Source organism: Suncus etruscus, chromosome 11, assembly GCF_024139225.1.
Source record: "Suncus etruscus isolate mSunEtr1 chromosome 11, mSunEtr1.pri.cur, whole genome shotgun sequence".
NCBI lineage: Eukaryota > Metazoa > Chordata > Mammalia > Eulipotyphla > Soricidae > Suncus > Suncus etruscus.
The window spans coordinates 69,172,581-69,188,985 of record NC_064858.1 but is presented as its reverse complement, the minus strand read 5'-3'; the positions used below and the strand labels follow the sequence as shown (position 1 = coordinate 69,188,985).

Below are 16,405 nucleotides of genomic sequence, written 5' to 3'. Positions count from 1 at the left end.
AGTGAGGGGCAGGTCAAGTGTAGGCTTAAGTGGTGATACTTTGAACTGAGGCAGATTGAACTACAATGCAATGAAGGGTTTTTTTTTTTTTTTTAACTCTGAAGATGTTACAGATCAATGATTTGCTTAATCTTGGCCCTGGTGGTTCATTTAGAAGCCACAGACTTTTTTTTTTTTTTTGGGTAGGGTTTCAGTGTATAGATTGGGAAATCTCTCTCCCTTTAACTCTCAGAGAATGGCCCTGGCAGTGAATGGAAGGTCTGGGTGTGGAGAGAGTGTGTGAGCACTGGGTGTACAGCCTCACAGAAAGGTGTTGAGCTGCCTTGGAAAATAATTTATACACCACGTGGTCACATGTTCACAGCTTCTTGACAGGTAGTAATTATCCATATTTTTCTTTTACTATGTGCTGGGATTCTGAAGCACAATTTCAAATTTGGGACTTTCAGATGTTTGATCTGGTAGCAAGTCTTCAAAGATCTGCAAGAGCGGAAAGAAAAAAAGTACCCATGATTAGTTTTCATTTAATAATGACAAAATGCAAAAAATATCCAGGAGCAAGTGTTATGAAAGAGCAGCAAGGGTTATTGTTAGGTCTATCTTTCATGCACACTCTTGCACTGGGGGAAAATGTTGGATGTTTGCTAAGGAAGTAATTATTGAACAAGAATGAAAAGACAGCTAGTTTCCCAAGTGAAATAAGGAACAGTAGTTTGAAAACACTTCAAATGTAAAACATTTCTTCTTCCAAATCCCAGATAACGATTTTTCTTTACAAAGGAAAATAAAAAACTACTTGTACATTATGACTCTTAAGATAATTAGTAATGTTGTCTCTAAGACACAAATTGGTAAATTCTCTCTTTGACATGTTGCAAGCACAAGTATCCTTTTTTTGAAGGACATATTTGGCCTGTCCACATGGTATTAAGCAGGTGTCCCCAAACTAGGTCCAGCGGACCACATGTATCCAGCCCTTCAATATTCTTAGGGACAGTGAACTTCTCTCTTGCTTAAAAAGTTTGAGGACCCTTGGTCTCAAATCATTCCAGTACAGAGCAGACCAGAAAGGCAACTGCCCAAAGGATCAGCTATGGGAGATTAGGTTCTTATTCTCACTCTTCCAATACAGAATCTTTGCCTTCAGAGAGAAAGGTAGTTAGTGTTAAAAACAATATTTGTTTTTAAAGATAAAGAGTTTAGACAACATAGGTTTTATCAAATTATTCCAGTTAATGAGTGCTTGGAATGCCCAAATTGCTGGATAAATATTATCTAGCTTAGCATTCAATTTTATATGGCCCATTTTTCTGCTAGATAATTCTAAGTTACTTGAATTTAGCTTCATTAGAATCATCTTCTGGTATGTTGATTTCTTAGTAATTTGGCTGGATAATACAGTTAGGGGTTGCCTGGATCAGAACCTTAAGAACCTTAACATCAGAAGTGTTAGTTGGGAGAGCCAGACAGTTACTGGCCAAAATAAGTAAATAGGGTCTGAAGTAAACTAAGGAAAAGAAAGTTAGGAAGTCCACTGGCAAATGCCATCAACTTTATAAATCTGTTAGCATTGAGCATGCTTTCAAAGGTAATGAATTTTCCAGGGAGATTTAGCAATAGGAAGTGACAAATTAAACAGAGATTTGGTCTTGACTTTCTCAGGTGTTGGCATTCAAGGATGGTTTATTTTCCTAATTCTACAGACAACTATGGATATAAATGAACCAATTTTAAAAGAAGATGCTGCTTTCTTTGACTGTAGCCACAGAGGCCTCCTAACATTGTCAAGGTGAGCCAATTAATCCCTGGCCCTGCAGACCTGTAGAGCACTCATGCTTGGTCTTCTTTCACACTGACCCAACAAGACAGGTCAGCAGAGATTCACAAACAGAAGACACCAGGCCTTCTGTCACTTCTTGGTATACCTCAAAAATTAGGCATTTAGGGCTAAAAAAAATGCCATCTTCTATCTCATAAAAGTGAGGATCTGATACTAGTTTCTATTTATAGAATCTATATAGATGTTTATTATATAATAGTATGATAACCCTATCTTTTACATGCCCAAAAACAGAATCTACTCCTGATGATCAAAAATAAATATTTAAGGAGCAAATTGAGATTTACGTTAGGAGAATTTAAATTTAAACAGAGTATGAGACACTTTTATACACTATTGCTTGCAACTTATTTCCATTTGGATACACTATTTAATAACACTAGTTTCTTCAGAGTGTATCATTTTCAAATAAAAAGGTTCTGATTGAGAGAATATAGATTGTATTACTTATAATACATGATAAGGTATCTTGCAAGTATTTTGCTGTTTGATTTGTCAGGCTCTTAAAATAGTCAGGTGTATGTTTAAAGTAAATAATCAAATTCCTTTCAAATCTCACAAAAGCAAACACAGTATGTTAGTGTAACAAACCCTCTTCCAGGGGCTGCAGTTATAGCACAGCAGTAAGGCATTTGCTTTGCATGCAACCGACCCATATTAATGGCCAGTATGTAAAATTTCAGTTTTGAATGGTGAAGAATAACATATTTGAGTGAAGAATAACAGAAGAGGCTTTTAATAAGGCCCCATATGACTAACTCACAGCATATAGCTTTCAAAGCCCTTCAAGACAATTTCCTACAAGTAATGTGGTATATCAAATAGGAGAGTTGGCATTAGTTTCAAATATTAAGGAGGAACAAAAAATGAGTAGAAAGAGCAGCACTGTTTTAGCAAAGAAGAGTGGATTGTTTTATTAACAAAATAAACCTTCAAGAGGACAGTGAAGAGGAGTGTGAAAAGAGCATTTGGAATAAATAAGAAAACAAGATAGGAATAAAATGTCCTTGTCTATATTGATTCAATACTATATCTCAGATATATCATTCTAGCACAAGTCTTAACATATGTCAGTCTCCTAATTGGTGTATATTTTCACTGTTATTCTTTCCATCATCTACCACAGAACACCCAGAGTAATATATATTTTTTTATTTTAATACAATTTATATTTTACATTTTATAAAATGTTATGACACATAATTTCATATAAAACATATTATTTATATGTTAAATTTTTATTTTAATAAAAATACATTACATATATTTATAAATTTTAACCCTAAATCAGATCATATTAGTTCCTTGATTAAAAAGACCCTATTGGGGGCTGGAGTGGTGGCACAGTGGTACGGCATTTGCCTTGCATGCACTGATCTAAGGCGGACCATGGTTTGATCCCCAGGGTTCCATATTGGTCCTTCAAGCCAGGAGCAATTTCTGAGTGCATAGCCAGGAGTAATTCCTGAGCATCAGTGAGTGTGGCCCAAAAACAAACAAACAAAAATACCCTATTGCTCAGGTGGGTCCACTTGTGATGGGAATGATGTTGGAATTATATGCATAAAAAAATCATCATTAGCAGTCAAAAGAAATAGTGCCCAGGATACAAGAGTCACCCACTGAGTGGGAGAAACTATTCACCCAACACCCTTCAGATAAGGGGCTAATATCCAAAATATACAGGGCACTGACAGAACTTTACAAGAAAAAAACATCTAATCCCATAAAAAATGGGGAGAAGAAATGAACAGACACTTTGATAACAAAGAAATACAAATGGCCAAAAGGCACATGAAAAAATGTTCCTCATCACTAATCATCAGGGAGATGCAAATCAAAACAACAATGAGATACCACCTCACACCGCAGAGATTGGCACACATCACAAAGAATGAGAACAATCAGTGCTGTCGGGCATGTGGAGAGAAAGGAACTCTTATTCACTGCTGGTGGGAATGCCACCTAGTATAGCCTCTATGGAAAGCGATATGGAGGTTCCTTCAAAATCTGGAAATTGAGCTCCCATTCGACCCAGCTATTCCACTCCTAGGGATATACCCTAAGAACACAAGAATACAATACAAAACCCCCTTCCTCACACCTATATTTATTGCAGCACTATTCACAATACCCAGGCTCTGGAAACAAACAAGATGCTCTTCAACAAACGAATGGCTAAAGAAACTGTGGTACATATACACAATGGAATATTATGCAGCCGTCAGGAGAGATGAAGTCATGAAATTTTCCTATACATGGATGTACATGGAATCTATCATGCTGAGTGAAATAAGTCAGAAGGAGAGAGACGCAGAATAGTCTCACTCATCTATGGGTTTTAAGAAAAATAAAAGTCATTTTTGTAACAATCCTCAGAGACAGTGAGAGGAGGGCTGGAACACCAGCTCACTCCATGAAGCTCACCACAAAGAGTGGTGAGTACAGCTATAGAAATAACTACACAGAGCACTACCATGATCAAGTGAATGAATGAGGGAACTGGAAAGCCTGTCTGAAGTACAGGTGGGTGTGTGGTGGGATGGAGGGAGATTTGGGACATTGGTGGCGAGAATGTTGCACTGGTGAAGGGGGGTGTTCTTTACATGACTGAAACCTAATCACAATCATTTATGTAATCAAGATATTCAAATAAAGAAGAAAAAAAACCACAAAACCCAGCTCATCTCCTTTGGGAGATGGCCATGGCTGCCAGTGTAGGGGCCTTTTTGGTAGATGGATTATGGTATTAAACTTTGTTTGACTTGAGTGGAGGCTAGTTTTGGAGAGAAATGATGATGACTCAGTCACCAACAAGGCTGCTTAGGTCCCATGAACATACACAAGGACACTCTTGAGTATGTAAAGGCCTAAGGAAATGGTGCTCTGGGAAAGCCCAGAAAGAGAAAAATTGGATGCAGTATTGCTCCCCAGGGCTGGAACCTATGGGGATGCTTTAGTCCTTACCAAGTCCACCATCAGGGGACACCCACAAGGGTTCAAGTCCCACTTAGTCTCCCTTGGTTAGAGTCACTCTTGGGGTGTGCTAGCATCATTACTAAGGTAATATGTGGGTTTAAGTCCCACCAGGGGTTCCAGTGTCTGTTTTGTGTCTGGTGCCAGGATTGATATCTGGGTTTGGGTGCAACATGGACCCACTATAGGTTTAATTGCCACTGAGAGTTCCATCACTGTGTCTCTGTCTTTATGTTTGTCATTCTGTGGTTTCTCTGTCTTGTCTTGTCAGAATATGGGAAGACATTCTAGGGAGAATACTACCCCCCTTACGGTTGGTAGAATTTAGTCTGATTTCAGCAGAAATTGTGTGTTGTATTAGTCTTTGTATTTGCAACTCTGATTGCTCTACTAAAGACAGGGAAGAGCTCCTGTGCCTGTTTGCCTGTGTTTCGAATCCCTGAAGGTTTCCTCAGAGGTCTAGGGAGTGTGCCCCCAAAAAACTGCATTTTGAAGCTGCCCAGTGAGTACATTCTAGATGTGGGGGTTGCCGTCCAATAAGCTGAGCTCGCTGGCCTGTAGAGGCTCTGCCCTGCTGTGCCTTTGTTCACTCTGAGGACTGTCATGCGGCCACACACTCTTTCTAACCATTGAACCCCACCACAACACTCAGGAAAAACCACACTACAAGCGTGACAATGGGGAAAACTCACAGGCAAACACCATGCACAGAGAATGAAGACGAAAGCTCGAATGACATATTAAATTCCAACCATCTGATTAACCTCTCAGATAAGGAACTTAAAATAGCAATATGGAAAGCATAAATCGATCTGAACAGAACAGAAAGACAGAAATCAGAACTCCAAACTGAAATAACAGATCTGAAAAACACAGTAGCTCAACTGAAAAACTCAATGGATAGCCTTGCCAGCAGAGTATCATCAGCTGAGGAGAGAATTGGAGTACTGGAAGATGTGATGCAGAAAAACTCAACACAACAGAAGAAATTGGAAAAGAACCTTAAGACAAACGAACAGGCAATGGAAAAAGTACTCAAGGAATGGGAACAGATGAAAATAGATGTCTTTGATAAACTCAACAGAAACAACATAAGAATCATTGGAGTCCCAGAGACCCAGGTAGGAGATCTCCAGAAAGAATCAACTGTCAAAGGCATCATCAAAGAGATACTCCCAGAGTTAAAGACTACATGCAATCAAATCCTGCATGCCCGAAGAGTACCAGCTAAAAGAGACCCAAAGAAAAACACCCCATGACACATTTTCGTTACAACGACAAATCCCACAGATAGAGATAGAATACTGAAAGCAGCAAGATCAAAAAGGGAAATTACATTCAAAGGAGCATCTCTAAGACTTACACAAGAAACTCTCAAGGCCAGAAGGCAGTGGTGGGATATTGTGACAAGACTGAATGAAATGAATGCCTCACCGAGAATACTGCACCCATCCTGACTCACGTTCAGGTTTGAAGGAAGAATACATAGCTTCATGGATAAACAAAAGCTCAGAAACTTCACAGATGATAAACCAGCCTTAAAGGAAAAACTGACAGGTCTACTCTAAGACAAGAGAGACCAACAAACACAGTAAAGTTATCTACAAAGATGACATTAAATCCTATGACAATCATCACCCTCAATGTCAATGGACTAAATTCACCAATTAAAAGACACAGAGTGGCAAAATGGGTCAAAAAGATGAATCCAACCTTCTGCTGCCTACAAGAAACACATCTGAATAGTTAGAACAAACATAGACTCAAAATCAAAGGCTGGAGGAAAATCATCCAAGCAAATAACACCCTCAAAAAAGCTAGGGTGGCCATATTAATATCTGATGACACCAAATTTATACTCAGAAATGTGGTAAGGGACAAAGTTGGACACTATGTACTAATCAAAGGATATTTGCAACAGGAAGAAATCACACTATTAAACATATATGCACCCAATGAGTTACCAGAAAATTATCTAATACAATTACTGACAAATCTGAAAGATGAAATCAATAATAACACAATCATTGTTGGAGACCTCAACAAGGCCCTATCAAAACTTGATAGGTCAACCAGATTGAAACCCAACAAAAACATACTAGCCCTGAAAAGAGTTATGGAAGAAAGAGAACTAGTAGGTATATACAGGACACTCCATACCAAAAAACCTGGATACACATTCTTTCCAATGTACATGGGTCATTCTCCAGAATAGACTACATGCTGACACATAAAACATACCTCCATAAAATCAAGAGGATAGAAATTTTGCAGGCTACCTTTGTGACCACAAGGCTCTGAAATTAGATGTGAACTACAAAGGGACACAGAAGAGAAATTTTAACAATTGGAAATTAAACACCCTGTTACTGAACAACCAGTGGGTCCGAGATGAAATCAAAAAGAAAAATCAAAACTTTCCCAGAAACAAATGATACCTTCAAAAATTTTTAATTATCTTTATTTAAACACTGTGATTACAAATATAATTGTACTTGTATGATTACAGTCATGTAAAGAACACTCCCCTTCACCAGTGCAGGATTCCCACCACCAATTTTCCAGATCTACCTACTCCCCACCCCACCCACACCTGTACTCGAGACAGGCTTTCTTTTTCTCTCATTCATTCACATTGTTATGATAGTTTTCAGTGTAGTGATTTTTCTAACTGCACTTATCACTCTATATGGTGAGCTTCATGTCATTAGCTGCACCTACATGGGAAGATGGGGGGAAGTAAGGCTTGTGACTGAGGCAGAAAATATTAGAAATGAGCTTTGTAGGGCAGTATCAAGGTCACACACAACCTCAACAACAAGAAAAATAAAATCACATAATATCAATAGACACAGAGAAAGCATTTGATAAGGTCCAATACCCATTCTTGATCAAAACTCTCAGCAAGATGGGAATGGAAGGAACCATTCTCAATCTAGTTGAAGCCATCTACCACAAGCTAATGGCAAATATTATCCTCAACGGAGAAAAACTAAAAGCCTTTCCTCCAAATTCTGGTGCAAGACAAGGCTGTCCTCTCTTACCACTCCTCTTCAACATAGTACTGGGAGTGCTTGCTGTAGCTATCAGGCAAGAAAAAGATATCAAGGGAATCCAGATAGAAAAGGAAGAAGTCAAGCTCTCATTGTTTGCAGACAACAGGACACTCTACTTAGAAAACCCTAGAGACTCTACAAAAAAGCTTCTAGAAACAATAGATTTATATAGCAAGGTGGCAGGCTACAAAATCAGCACACAGAAATCAATGGCATTTTTATACAGCAATAATGAAAGGGAAGAGATGGATGCCAGGAAGGCAATCCCATTCACAATAGTGCCACACAAACTCAAATATATTGGAGTCAACTTGACCAAAGATGTAAAGTACCTGTAAAAAAAACCTACAAAGCCCTACTCCAAGAAATAAGAGAGAACACACAGAAATGGAAACACATCTCCTGCTCATAAATTGGCAGGATTAACATCATTAAACTGCCAATACTCCCCAAAGCATTATACAGATTTAATGCGATCCCCTTAAAAATACCCATGACATTCTTCAAAGAAGTGTATCAAACACTTATGAAGTTCATCTGGAACAATAAACACCCTTGAATAGTTAAAGCATTCCTAGGGAAAAGGAAAATGCGAGGCATTACTTTCCCCAACTTTAAACTGTACTACAAAGCAATAGTTATCAAAACAGCATGGTATTGTAATAAAGACAGACCCTCAGATCAATAGAACAGGCTTGAGTTCTCAGATATTGTCCCCCAAACATACAAGCACCTAATTTTTGACAAAGGAGCAAGAAATCCTAAGTGGAGCAGGGAAAACTTCTTCAACAAGTGGTGCTGGCAGAACTGGTTAGCCACTTGCATAAAAGTGAACATAGATCCCCAGTTAACATCATGTACGAAGGTAAAATCCAAATGGATTAAAGACCTTGATATCAGACCTGATACCATAAGGTATATAGAACAACACGTCGGTAAAACACTCCATTGAGACTAAAGGCATCTTCAAGTAGGAAACTGCACTTTCCAAACAAGTGGAAGCAGAGATCAACAGATGGGAATACATTAAACTGAGAAGCTTCTGCACCACAAAAGAAATAGTGCCCAGGATACAAGAGTCACCCACTGAGTGTGAGAAACTATTCACCCAACACCCATCAGATAAGGGGCTAATATCCAAAATATACAGGGCACTGTATGAACTTTACAAGAAAAAAAATCTAATCCCATAAAAAATGGGGAGAAGAAATGAACAGACACTTTGTTAAAAAAGAAATACAAATGGCCAAAAGGCACATGAAAAAATGCTCCTCGTCACTACTCATCAGGGAAATGCAAATCAAAACAATGATGAGATACCACCTCACACTACAGAGAGTGGTGCACATCACAAAGAATTAGAAAGGAACTCTTATCCACTGCTGGTGGGAATGCCATCTAGTCCAACCTCTATGGAAAGCCATATGGAGAGTCCTCCAAAATCTGGAAAATTTGAGCTCCCATTAGACCCAGCTATTCCACTCCTAGGGATATACCCTAAGAACACAAGAATACAATACATCCCATCAAAAAATGGGGAGAAGAAACGAACAGACACTTTGACAAAGAAGAAATACACATGGCCAAAAGACACATGAAAAAATGCTCCACATCACTAATCATCAGGGAGATGCAAATCAAAACAATGATGAGATACCACCTCACACCACAGAGAATGGCACACATCACAAAGAATGAGAATAAGCAGTGTTGGCGGGGATGTGGAGAGAAAGGAACTCTTATCCTCTGCTGGTGGGAATGCCGTCTAGTTCAACCTTTATGGAAAGCGATATGGAGATTCCTCCAAAAACTGGAAATAGAGCTCCCATACGATCCAGCTATACCACTCCTAGGAATATACCCTAGGAACACAAAAATACAATACAAAAACCCCTTCCTTACACCTATATTCATTGCAGCACTATTTACCATAGCAAGACTCTGGAAACAACCCAGATGCCCTTCAACAGACAAATGGCTAAAGAAACTCTGGTACATATACACAATGGAATATTATGCAGCTGTGAGGAGAGATGAAGTCATGAACTTTTCCTATACATGGATGTACACGGAATTTATTATGCTGAGTGAAATAAGTCAGAGAGAGAGAAAAAAAAGCAGAATGGTCTCACTCATCTATGGGTTTTAAGAAAAATGAAAGACATTCTTGCAATAATAATTTTCAGACACAAAAGAGAAAAGAGCTGGAAGTTCCAGCTCACCTCAGGAAGCTCACCACAAAGAGTGATGAGTTTAGGTAGAGAAATAACTACATTTTGAACTGTCCTAATAATGAGAATGTATGAGGGAAATGGAGAGCCTGTTTAGAGTCCAGGCGGGGGTCGGGTGGGGATGAGGGAGATTTGGGACATTGGTGATGGGAATGTTGCACTGGTGATGGGTGGTGTTCTTTACATGACTGAAACCCAAACACAATCATGTATGTAATCAAGGTGTTTAAATAAAATGCAAAAAAAAAAAAAGAATACAATACAAAAACCCCTTCCTCACACCTATATTTACTGTAGCACTATTCACAATAGCCAGGCTCTGGAAACAACCAACAGACGAATGGCTAAAGAAACTAAGTTACATATACACAATGAAATATTATGTAGCCGTCAGGAGAGATGAAGCCATGAAATTTTCCTATACATGGATGTACATGGAATCTCTCATGCTGAGTCAAATAAGTCAGAGGGAGAGAGAGAGATGTAGAATAGTCTCAGTCATCTATGGGTTTTAAGAAACATAAAAGTCATTTTTGCAACAATATCAGAGACAATGAGAGGAGGGCTGGAACATCCAGCTCACTTCATGAAGCTCTCCACAAAGAGTGGTGAGTGCAGCTATAGAAATAACTACACAGAGAACTACCATAATCATGTGAATGAATGAGGGAACTGGAAAGCCTGTCTGGAGTACAGGTGGGTGTGTGGTGGGATGGAGGGAGATTTGGGACATTGGTGGTGGGAATGTTGCACTGGTGAAGGGGGTATTCTTTACATGACTGAAACCTAATAACAATCATGTATGTAATCAAGATGTTTAAAGAAAAAAAAATAAAGACAGGGAAGAGAGCAGTTAGGAGGGTCATAAACTCTGGACTTTTCTCAATGGCCATCAGGACCTAAATTTGTCCTTGAGAAAATTTAGACTATGTGACCAATCTCAGTCGCTTTTCTGCCATGCTTATTTGAGGGCAGAGAAAGATGGCGTTATCTGCATGTGTATATAAAGAGGGCGAGGGCAGAATCAAATTAAATCAAAAAAGATCATGAAAGATATTTGCCTTGCCATGTTTTAGGTTAAAAACTGGCTGAAAAGGGGGGGGGGGGAAGGGAGGAAAAGATACCCAATCCAGCATGCTACAGTAAGATTAGAATTTGTTCCTTGTCTGAAAATGAAAACTTCCCAGATCCCCTTCACTCTAGAATGTTTTTGTCTATAATCCCAAAACAAACTCCACCTGGGCAGGATAGGGCAGAGTGATCCAGTTGGGTCCTTTATATATCAAAGGAGAGATTTGGCTAAGGGAGGATAATGTATATGTTTCATTAATGCCTGAGAGTTCAGAAAGAAAAAAAAATTGGGCCTTTTAAAATTTTCTACTGGAGAAAATTTCTCTGACTTTAGAGGTTTCTAAGAATGAAGAAGTGTGTGGAAAATGTTGCAAATTATTGTAGTTGGCTGTTATAGACAGCAGTTAATTTTTGAGTGCATGATATTGTTGAAGTAACTCAATTCCATGTCAAATTTATCATATCAAACTTAATGTTGGTCTTAAGATTTGATTTGAAAATTTCAGTGATACTAAATTGTCTGAAATTACTGAAAGAAAAAAATCAACAGAACTGGTGTAAAGGTCTTTAATAGGTATCATAAAGAACAATTTGGTCTCACTAGGTATAAGAATGTTTATCAATTTGGTTCCAAATTGGCTGCAAGCAATTTAAAACATCTCTCCTAGGGCTTTAGTGCTGGATTCTAGGCTGTTAACTTGGGAAGCTAATCTTTCTTCAGGACAGGTTGGAGCACAGAACCAACAAAGGCCATCCAGTGCTCCAAGCTGGGTGTACGTAGCTGCCTGTGGCAGGCAAGGCAGCAAGACTGCCTTCAGAGGATAGAGAGAAAGAAGCAAAGGTTAGAAAAAAGAAGTATATATGGGTGTTTTATGCAAGATAATTTAAAATCCTAACAAAATAATGTGCAGAAGGCTTGAGGTTTGTGTTAGAAAAGAACTGTATGGTCAAACTGTATTGTTATTAATTAGCATATCTCTTAATTACAAATGACCTAATATTTTATGTAGAGGATTCTATGGAAAAGGAGCTTAGATTCTCTAGACTCATGTTACAGTTCTTTTAGAAAAATTGGATCTTTATAAACTACAGGAAATCATGGTTTTCCAATGGGATTTAAAATTATATGCATAATGGTAGTACTGTAAATTGAGATGCATTGCTTTTTGTCTTTTCTTGTTACCTTTAGTATATATGATGTTTCATGGCATTATATTGATTTACATATATATAGGAAGGATGTTTTCCTCTCTGTAGTGTGGATCACTCCTTATGCAACAGGAAATCTTAAGAGTCAAGTAGGAAACCCCAGAGTCCTTTTTCAGGGAACCAGAGTTAAAATGGGTTGACTTTGAGTCACATGCAGGTCCCTACTGTTAAGCAGCATGTGGCTGACATGACAGGGAGGCCATAGAGGTGCAATGCCTGAGGAAACTGGAGTTTCTGCATCTGCACCAAATGGCCACAGCTCTGCTCTCAGTCTCAAGAAAATTTCTGGAGGTTAGAATCCCTCCCAACCCCTATAGAGGGTGAGATGACAGGGGCCATCCTTCAGATTATCATTCTGAACTGACTTTCTTATCTTCACCTTGGCCACAACTGGGTATCCATAACATGACAAGTAAAATATTGATGCCTTTATTGGTGAACCACCTGCTCTGTCCTTGACCAATCTCCAGAAATTCTCTGTAAATAATGGGGTGCTCTAGATAGAGATTTCTCCCATATTGCTGTGTTGATGCAAAGGAACAAGCCAAGGTTATTCAGTTATGAGGGAAGGTTCAAGGTGACAGTGGAGATAAAAACTATTTTTCTGTAGCTGATTATATTAAATGAATTCTAGTGGGCTTAACTTAAAACCCATTCCTCTTGGATAACCTATGTGGAAATGACCTTACCATTTGTAATAGACCATACCATAAAGAACTAAAGGCTGTAAATGTAATCACTAGTCTGGCTAGAACTTTACCTGGGAAAATAACCTGAATAAAAGAAGTAAGAAGAAATATCTCATTGCTGTAACATTTACTGCTCTAGGACCTGATCAGTTTAAGTAATATTCCCCTGTGTAGTTAATCTGATTCTTTTCAGGTGCTGAAACTTCAGAACTAAACCAGTTTATTGCTCACTTGTAGCTAAGGTAGCATGAGATTTGCCTCTTCTTGAGTAGAGACCATAGTCCTTTTCCAGCCTGAAGAAATTACAGAAGATGGACCTTTGGCCACACTCCCTTTTAATGACTTCTAAGATGGTGAAATCTCTAGGTAAAATATGGAGCAGGAAGGTCATCAGGAAAGCTTCCAGGGGAATAAGGGCAAAGAAGGGCTATGGGAATTCAATGAGCTAAGGCCATTGACATCAATTGGAAATTACATTATGCCTATCTATCCCAGAGGTTGGAACAAGTAGCAAGAATTAACAAGGATGGGAATATAAAAAAAAAAGAGCAAAAATTATGGTTTACCCTTGTTAGTGTTAAGGGTAAAAAAAATTAACACCAGGTGTGGGAGGCACTTTTTCATCTCTGTCTAACCCAGTGCAGGAAGGCAACTGGATTTTAGGGCCCTATGTTGATCTTTCCACCACAACAGCTGTTTAAGTTGCAAGACTAAAGAAGAAGTAAGCTCCTTTCTTTTTGCTGGTAGAGTCACACAGTCAGCTCACAGGGTTATGGGGCTTCCACTGGCACCTTAAGGCAGTGTTGAGCTGATGACTACTTATTTGCCCTAACTAATGCTTTCAAACTAGGAAGTTAGTCTGGGCACAATCTCTTGAAGGCCTTGCTAATATTTGGGCCAGAAAGCTCTGGCTAAAAGAACTCCCAAAACTCTGCCTAAAAACTCCTTCTTTAGCCTCAGGGTTCAGCTCCCTCTGTGCTGCCAGGTGGCTTCCCTAACACATTCCTATAGCTTGCAGAGAAAATTCCTCTCCCCACATTTTTAGGAACTCCCTTCTTTACCAGCATGAAATAAGAATGCTCTTGGGCCAAATTACTTATCCCAGAACCCGAACCTATGGGTTGGTATCCACTTCTTTAAACACCTACGCCTCAGTAGGAGATCTTGTAGAGCATAACCAGACACCACAAAAAAATCACATAAGTCAAAGTGTAGGGGAGAGATCCTCAGTGTCTGACCCACAAACCTTCCATTCAGAGTCTAGCTAAGAGGGTGTTCATTTTTTTTGGTCATCCTGCAGTCACTGCACAATCAGGGTTGCAGTCGACTGAAGGGAAAGAGGCTCTCAGGACAATAATAATGGGGGCAGTGGTTCCAGATAACAGAATGGATTTAGGGGAGGTTGCTCCCTTACTTGAACTATTGTGGTGAGACTGTAGAGGCCACTAATGTTGCATGGTGAAGTAATCCCCATCGAGACTAAATGGGACAAGGCTTTGTGTATCAAGGGAATGACGCCCCTGTGTGTTTGGCACTGTTTTTGAAAAACCAGATAAGTTTTACATCATTGTCATTTTCCCACCATATGTATCATATTTGGCAGGAGAGGATGGGTGAGAACAAATTGAGTTGCCCCATCAAGTGGATTCTGATTGGGATGTTAGCAGAAGTTGCTCTCCAGAACAGGTGGGAACTAGAATTATGCTCTGGAAAAACAATGATTCTATGCTAACAAGTCAGGGTCATGCATGAGACACTGCAGCAGCGGAAGGCTAGTTTTCAGGAGCAGAAAGGCAATGGAAAGATTCTGCCACCTGTTATGAACAATGGTTTAATCACCCTAAAAAACCTCCCTGATAATATACTTATGCTAAGGTCCCAGTATGTGCTCACAAGTAGGGACTAAAATGATGAACCTCAAGGAGAGTAAAAAATTTGACTTGAGTCCATAATAAGAGGAGGAAATGTTGGGACCTGTGTTCTGAATAAGGAGGGATGTCATTTTGTAAAGGCCACCTGGCAGGTTTCTTCTCAGTTTCTAGGCAGGGAAAGACACCATTTTGTAAGAACCACATGGTGTCCTTTGTTTTTCTTTGTAAGAACCACAAGCCTATGTCCATAGACACTGCCTTGAGCTATCTGGCCATAACAGGTTGCAACAACAAGGGAGCAGTAGGAAAGTAAGCCTAGACAATAGCCAATCATATGAAAAATCATCAGAAAGTTGGAGCCTCCCTATATCCTTTTCTTATTTAATCTTCCTCATGACTTGGGCAAGGCTCATCTCCCTTGGGAGATGGCCCTGGCTGGTCCATATGGGGGCCTTTTTGGCAGATGATTAGGATTAAAATATTAAACTTAAAACAAACAAACAAAAAAACCCACAAAAACCTGGATCAATTACAACATTATTTTTTTTGTTTTTGTTTTTTACTTCTAATTTAGGTGCCAACATTGTGTGCTTGGACTTTCTAAGGCATATTATTTCCAACTTCTCTTCCTTTGGTAGGGAATATGAATAAGGGAACAACACAGAAAGTCAGCAACTGTCTGGTATACATCCATTTTGAAATGATTGAGCACTTAGATTTCTTTTAACAAGTGATGGAAGCAATTGCTCTGGATATCTGTAAGAAACTACCATGTGGTTCACCCAAGTAGCATTTCCCTGGCATAAGGAAGCCTCTGGACTTGAGTTCTGCCCATCACTTGCAAACTAAAGGCAAATCAAACAAATCAGGTGCATGTTCGGTGTCTTTCCACGCACAGGAAACAGTGTTTCTCTCTCACCTAGGACATGTGGTTCTGCTGTGTTTGCTGCTGTTGTTGCTGCTGTTGCTGCTGCTGTTGCTGAATCAGGAGTTGCTGCTGCTGTCGACGTCGGGCTGTCCGAAGCTTCTCGAAGCGTGCCTCCATCTCTTCTAGGACTTTGGGGGTGTATCGCACCACCAGTTTGACGCTATCCTTTGCAGCTTTGAGGAGCTCCACGGCTTTCTCATGGTGCTCTCCTTCCACACTCTGCAAAACAGCAAAATCTCCATTAATTCCCACCCAGAACACATTTAGGAAATGAGCATCAAACGTAGACCTCAAAGTCTGAAATTGGAAGAGAGCATGAACACTAGGATTCACTGCATCTTCTGCACTCTTTATGTTTGTAGTTGATGCATCAACTCTTAAAGCTGTTCTGAGGCACAGAGTGGTTTCCTTGAAGGGGCATTTAAGTTAGGAAGGTAGAATGAAGTGACAAGAGTAATGATGACAAGTCCTTGGAAGGAAGCTTTGCCACAAATAGTGGGGAGTGCAGTTAGGGAAGAAAAGGGACCACTATGA

At 39.4% G+C, this 16,405-nt stretch overlaps 1 protein-coding gene across 1 annotated transcript in view; it reads right to left on the bottom strand.

Moving 5' to 3' along the window:
* Positions 1 to 425: 425 nt before the first annotated feature.
* Positions 426 to 16,405, bottom strand: part of LIN7A (lin-7 homolog A, crumbs cell polarity complex component) — a 143,852-nt gene continuing 127,872 nt past the window's right edge. Inside the window, exons 5-6 of the mRNA XM_049783601.1 lie at positions 15,863 to 16,090; positions 426 to 480 (exon numbers count right to left, since the gene is read on the bottom strand). Of these exons, the coding sequence (XP_049639558.1) occupies positions 15,863 to 16,090 (228 nt within the window). The 3' untranslated portion in view covers positions 426 to 480. The remainder of the gene's footprint in view (positions 481 to 15,862; positions 16,091 to 16,405) is intronic.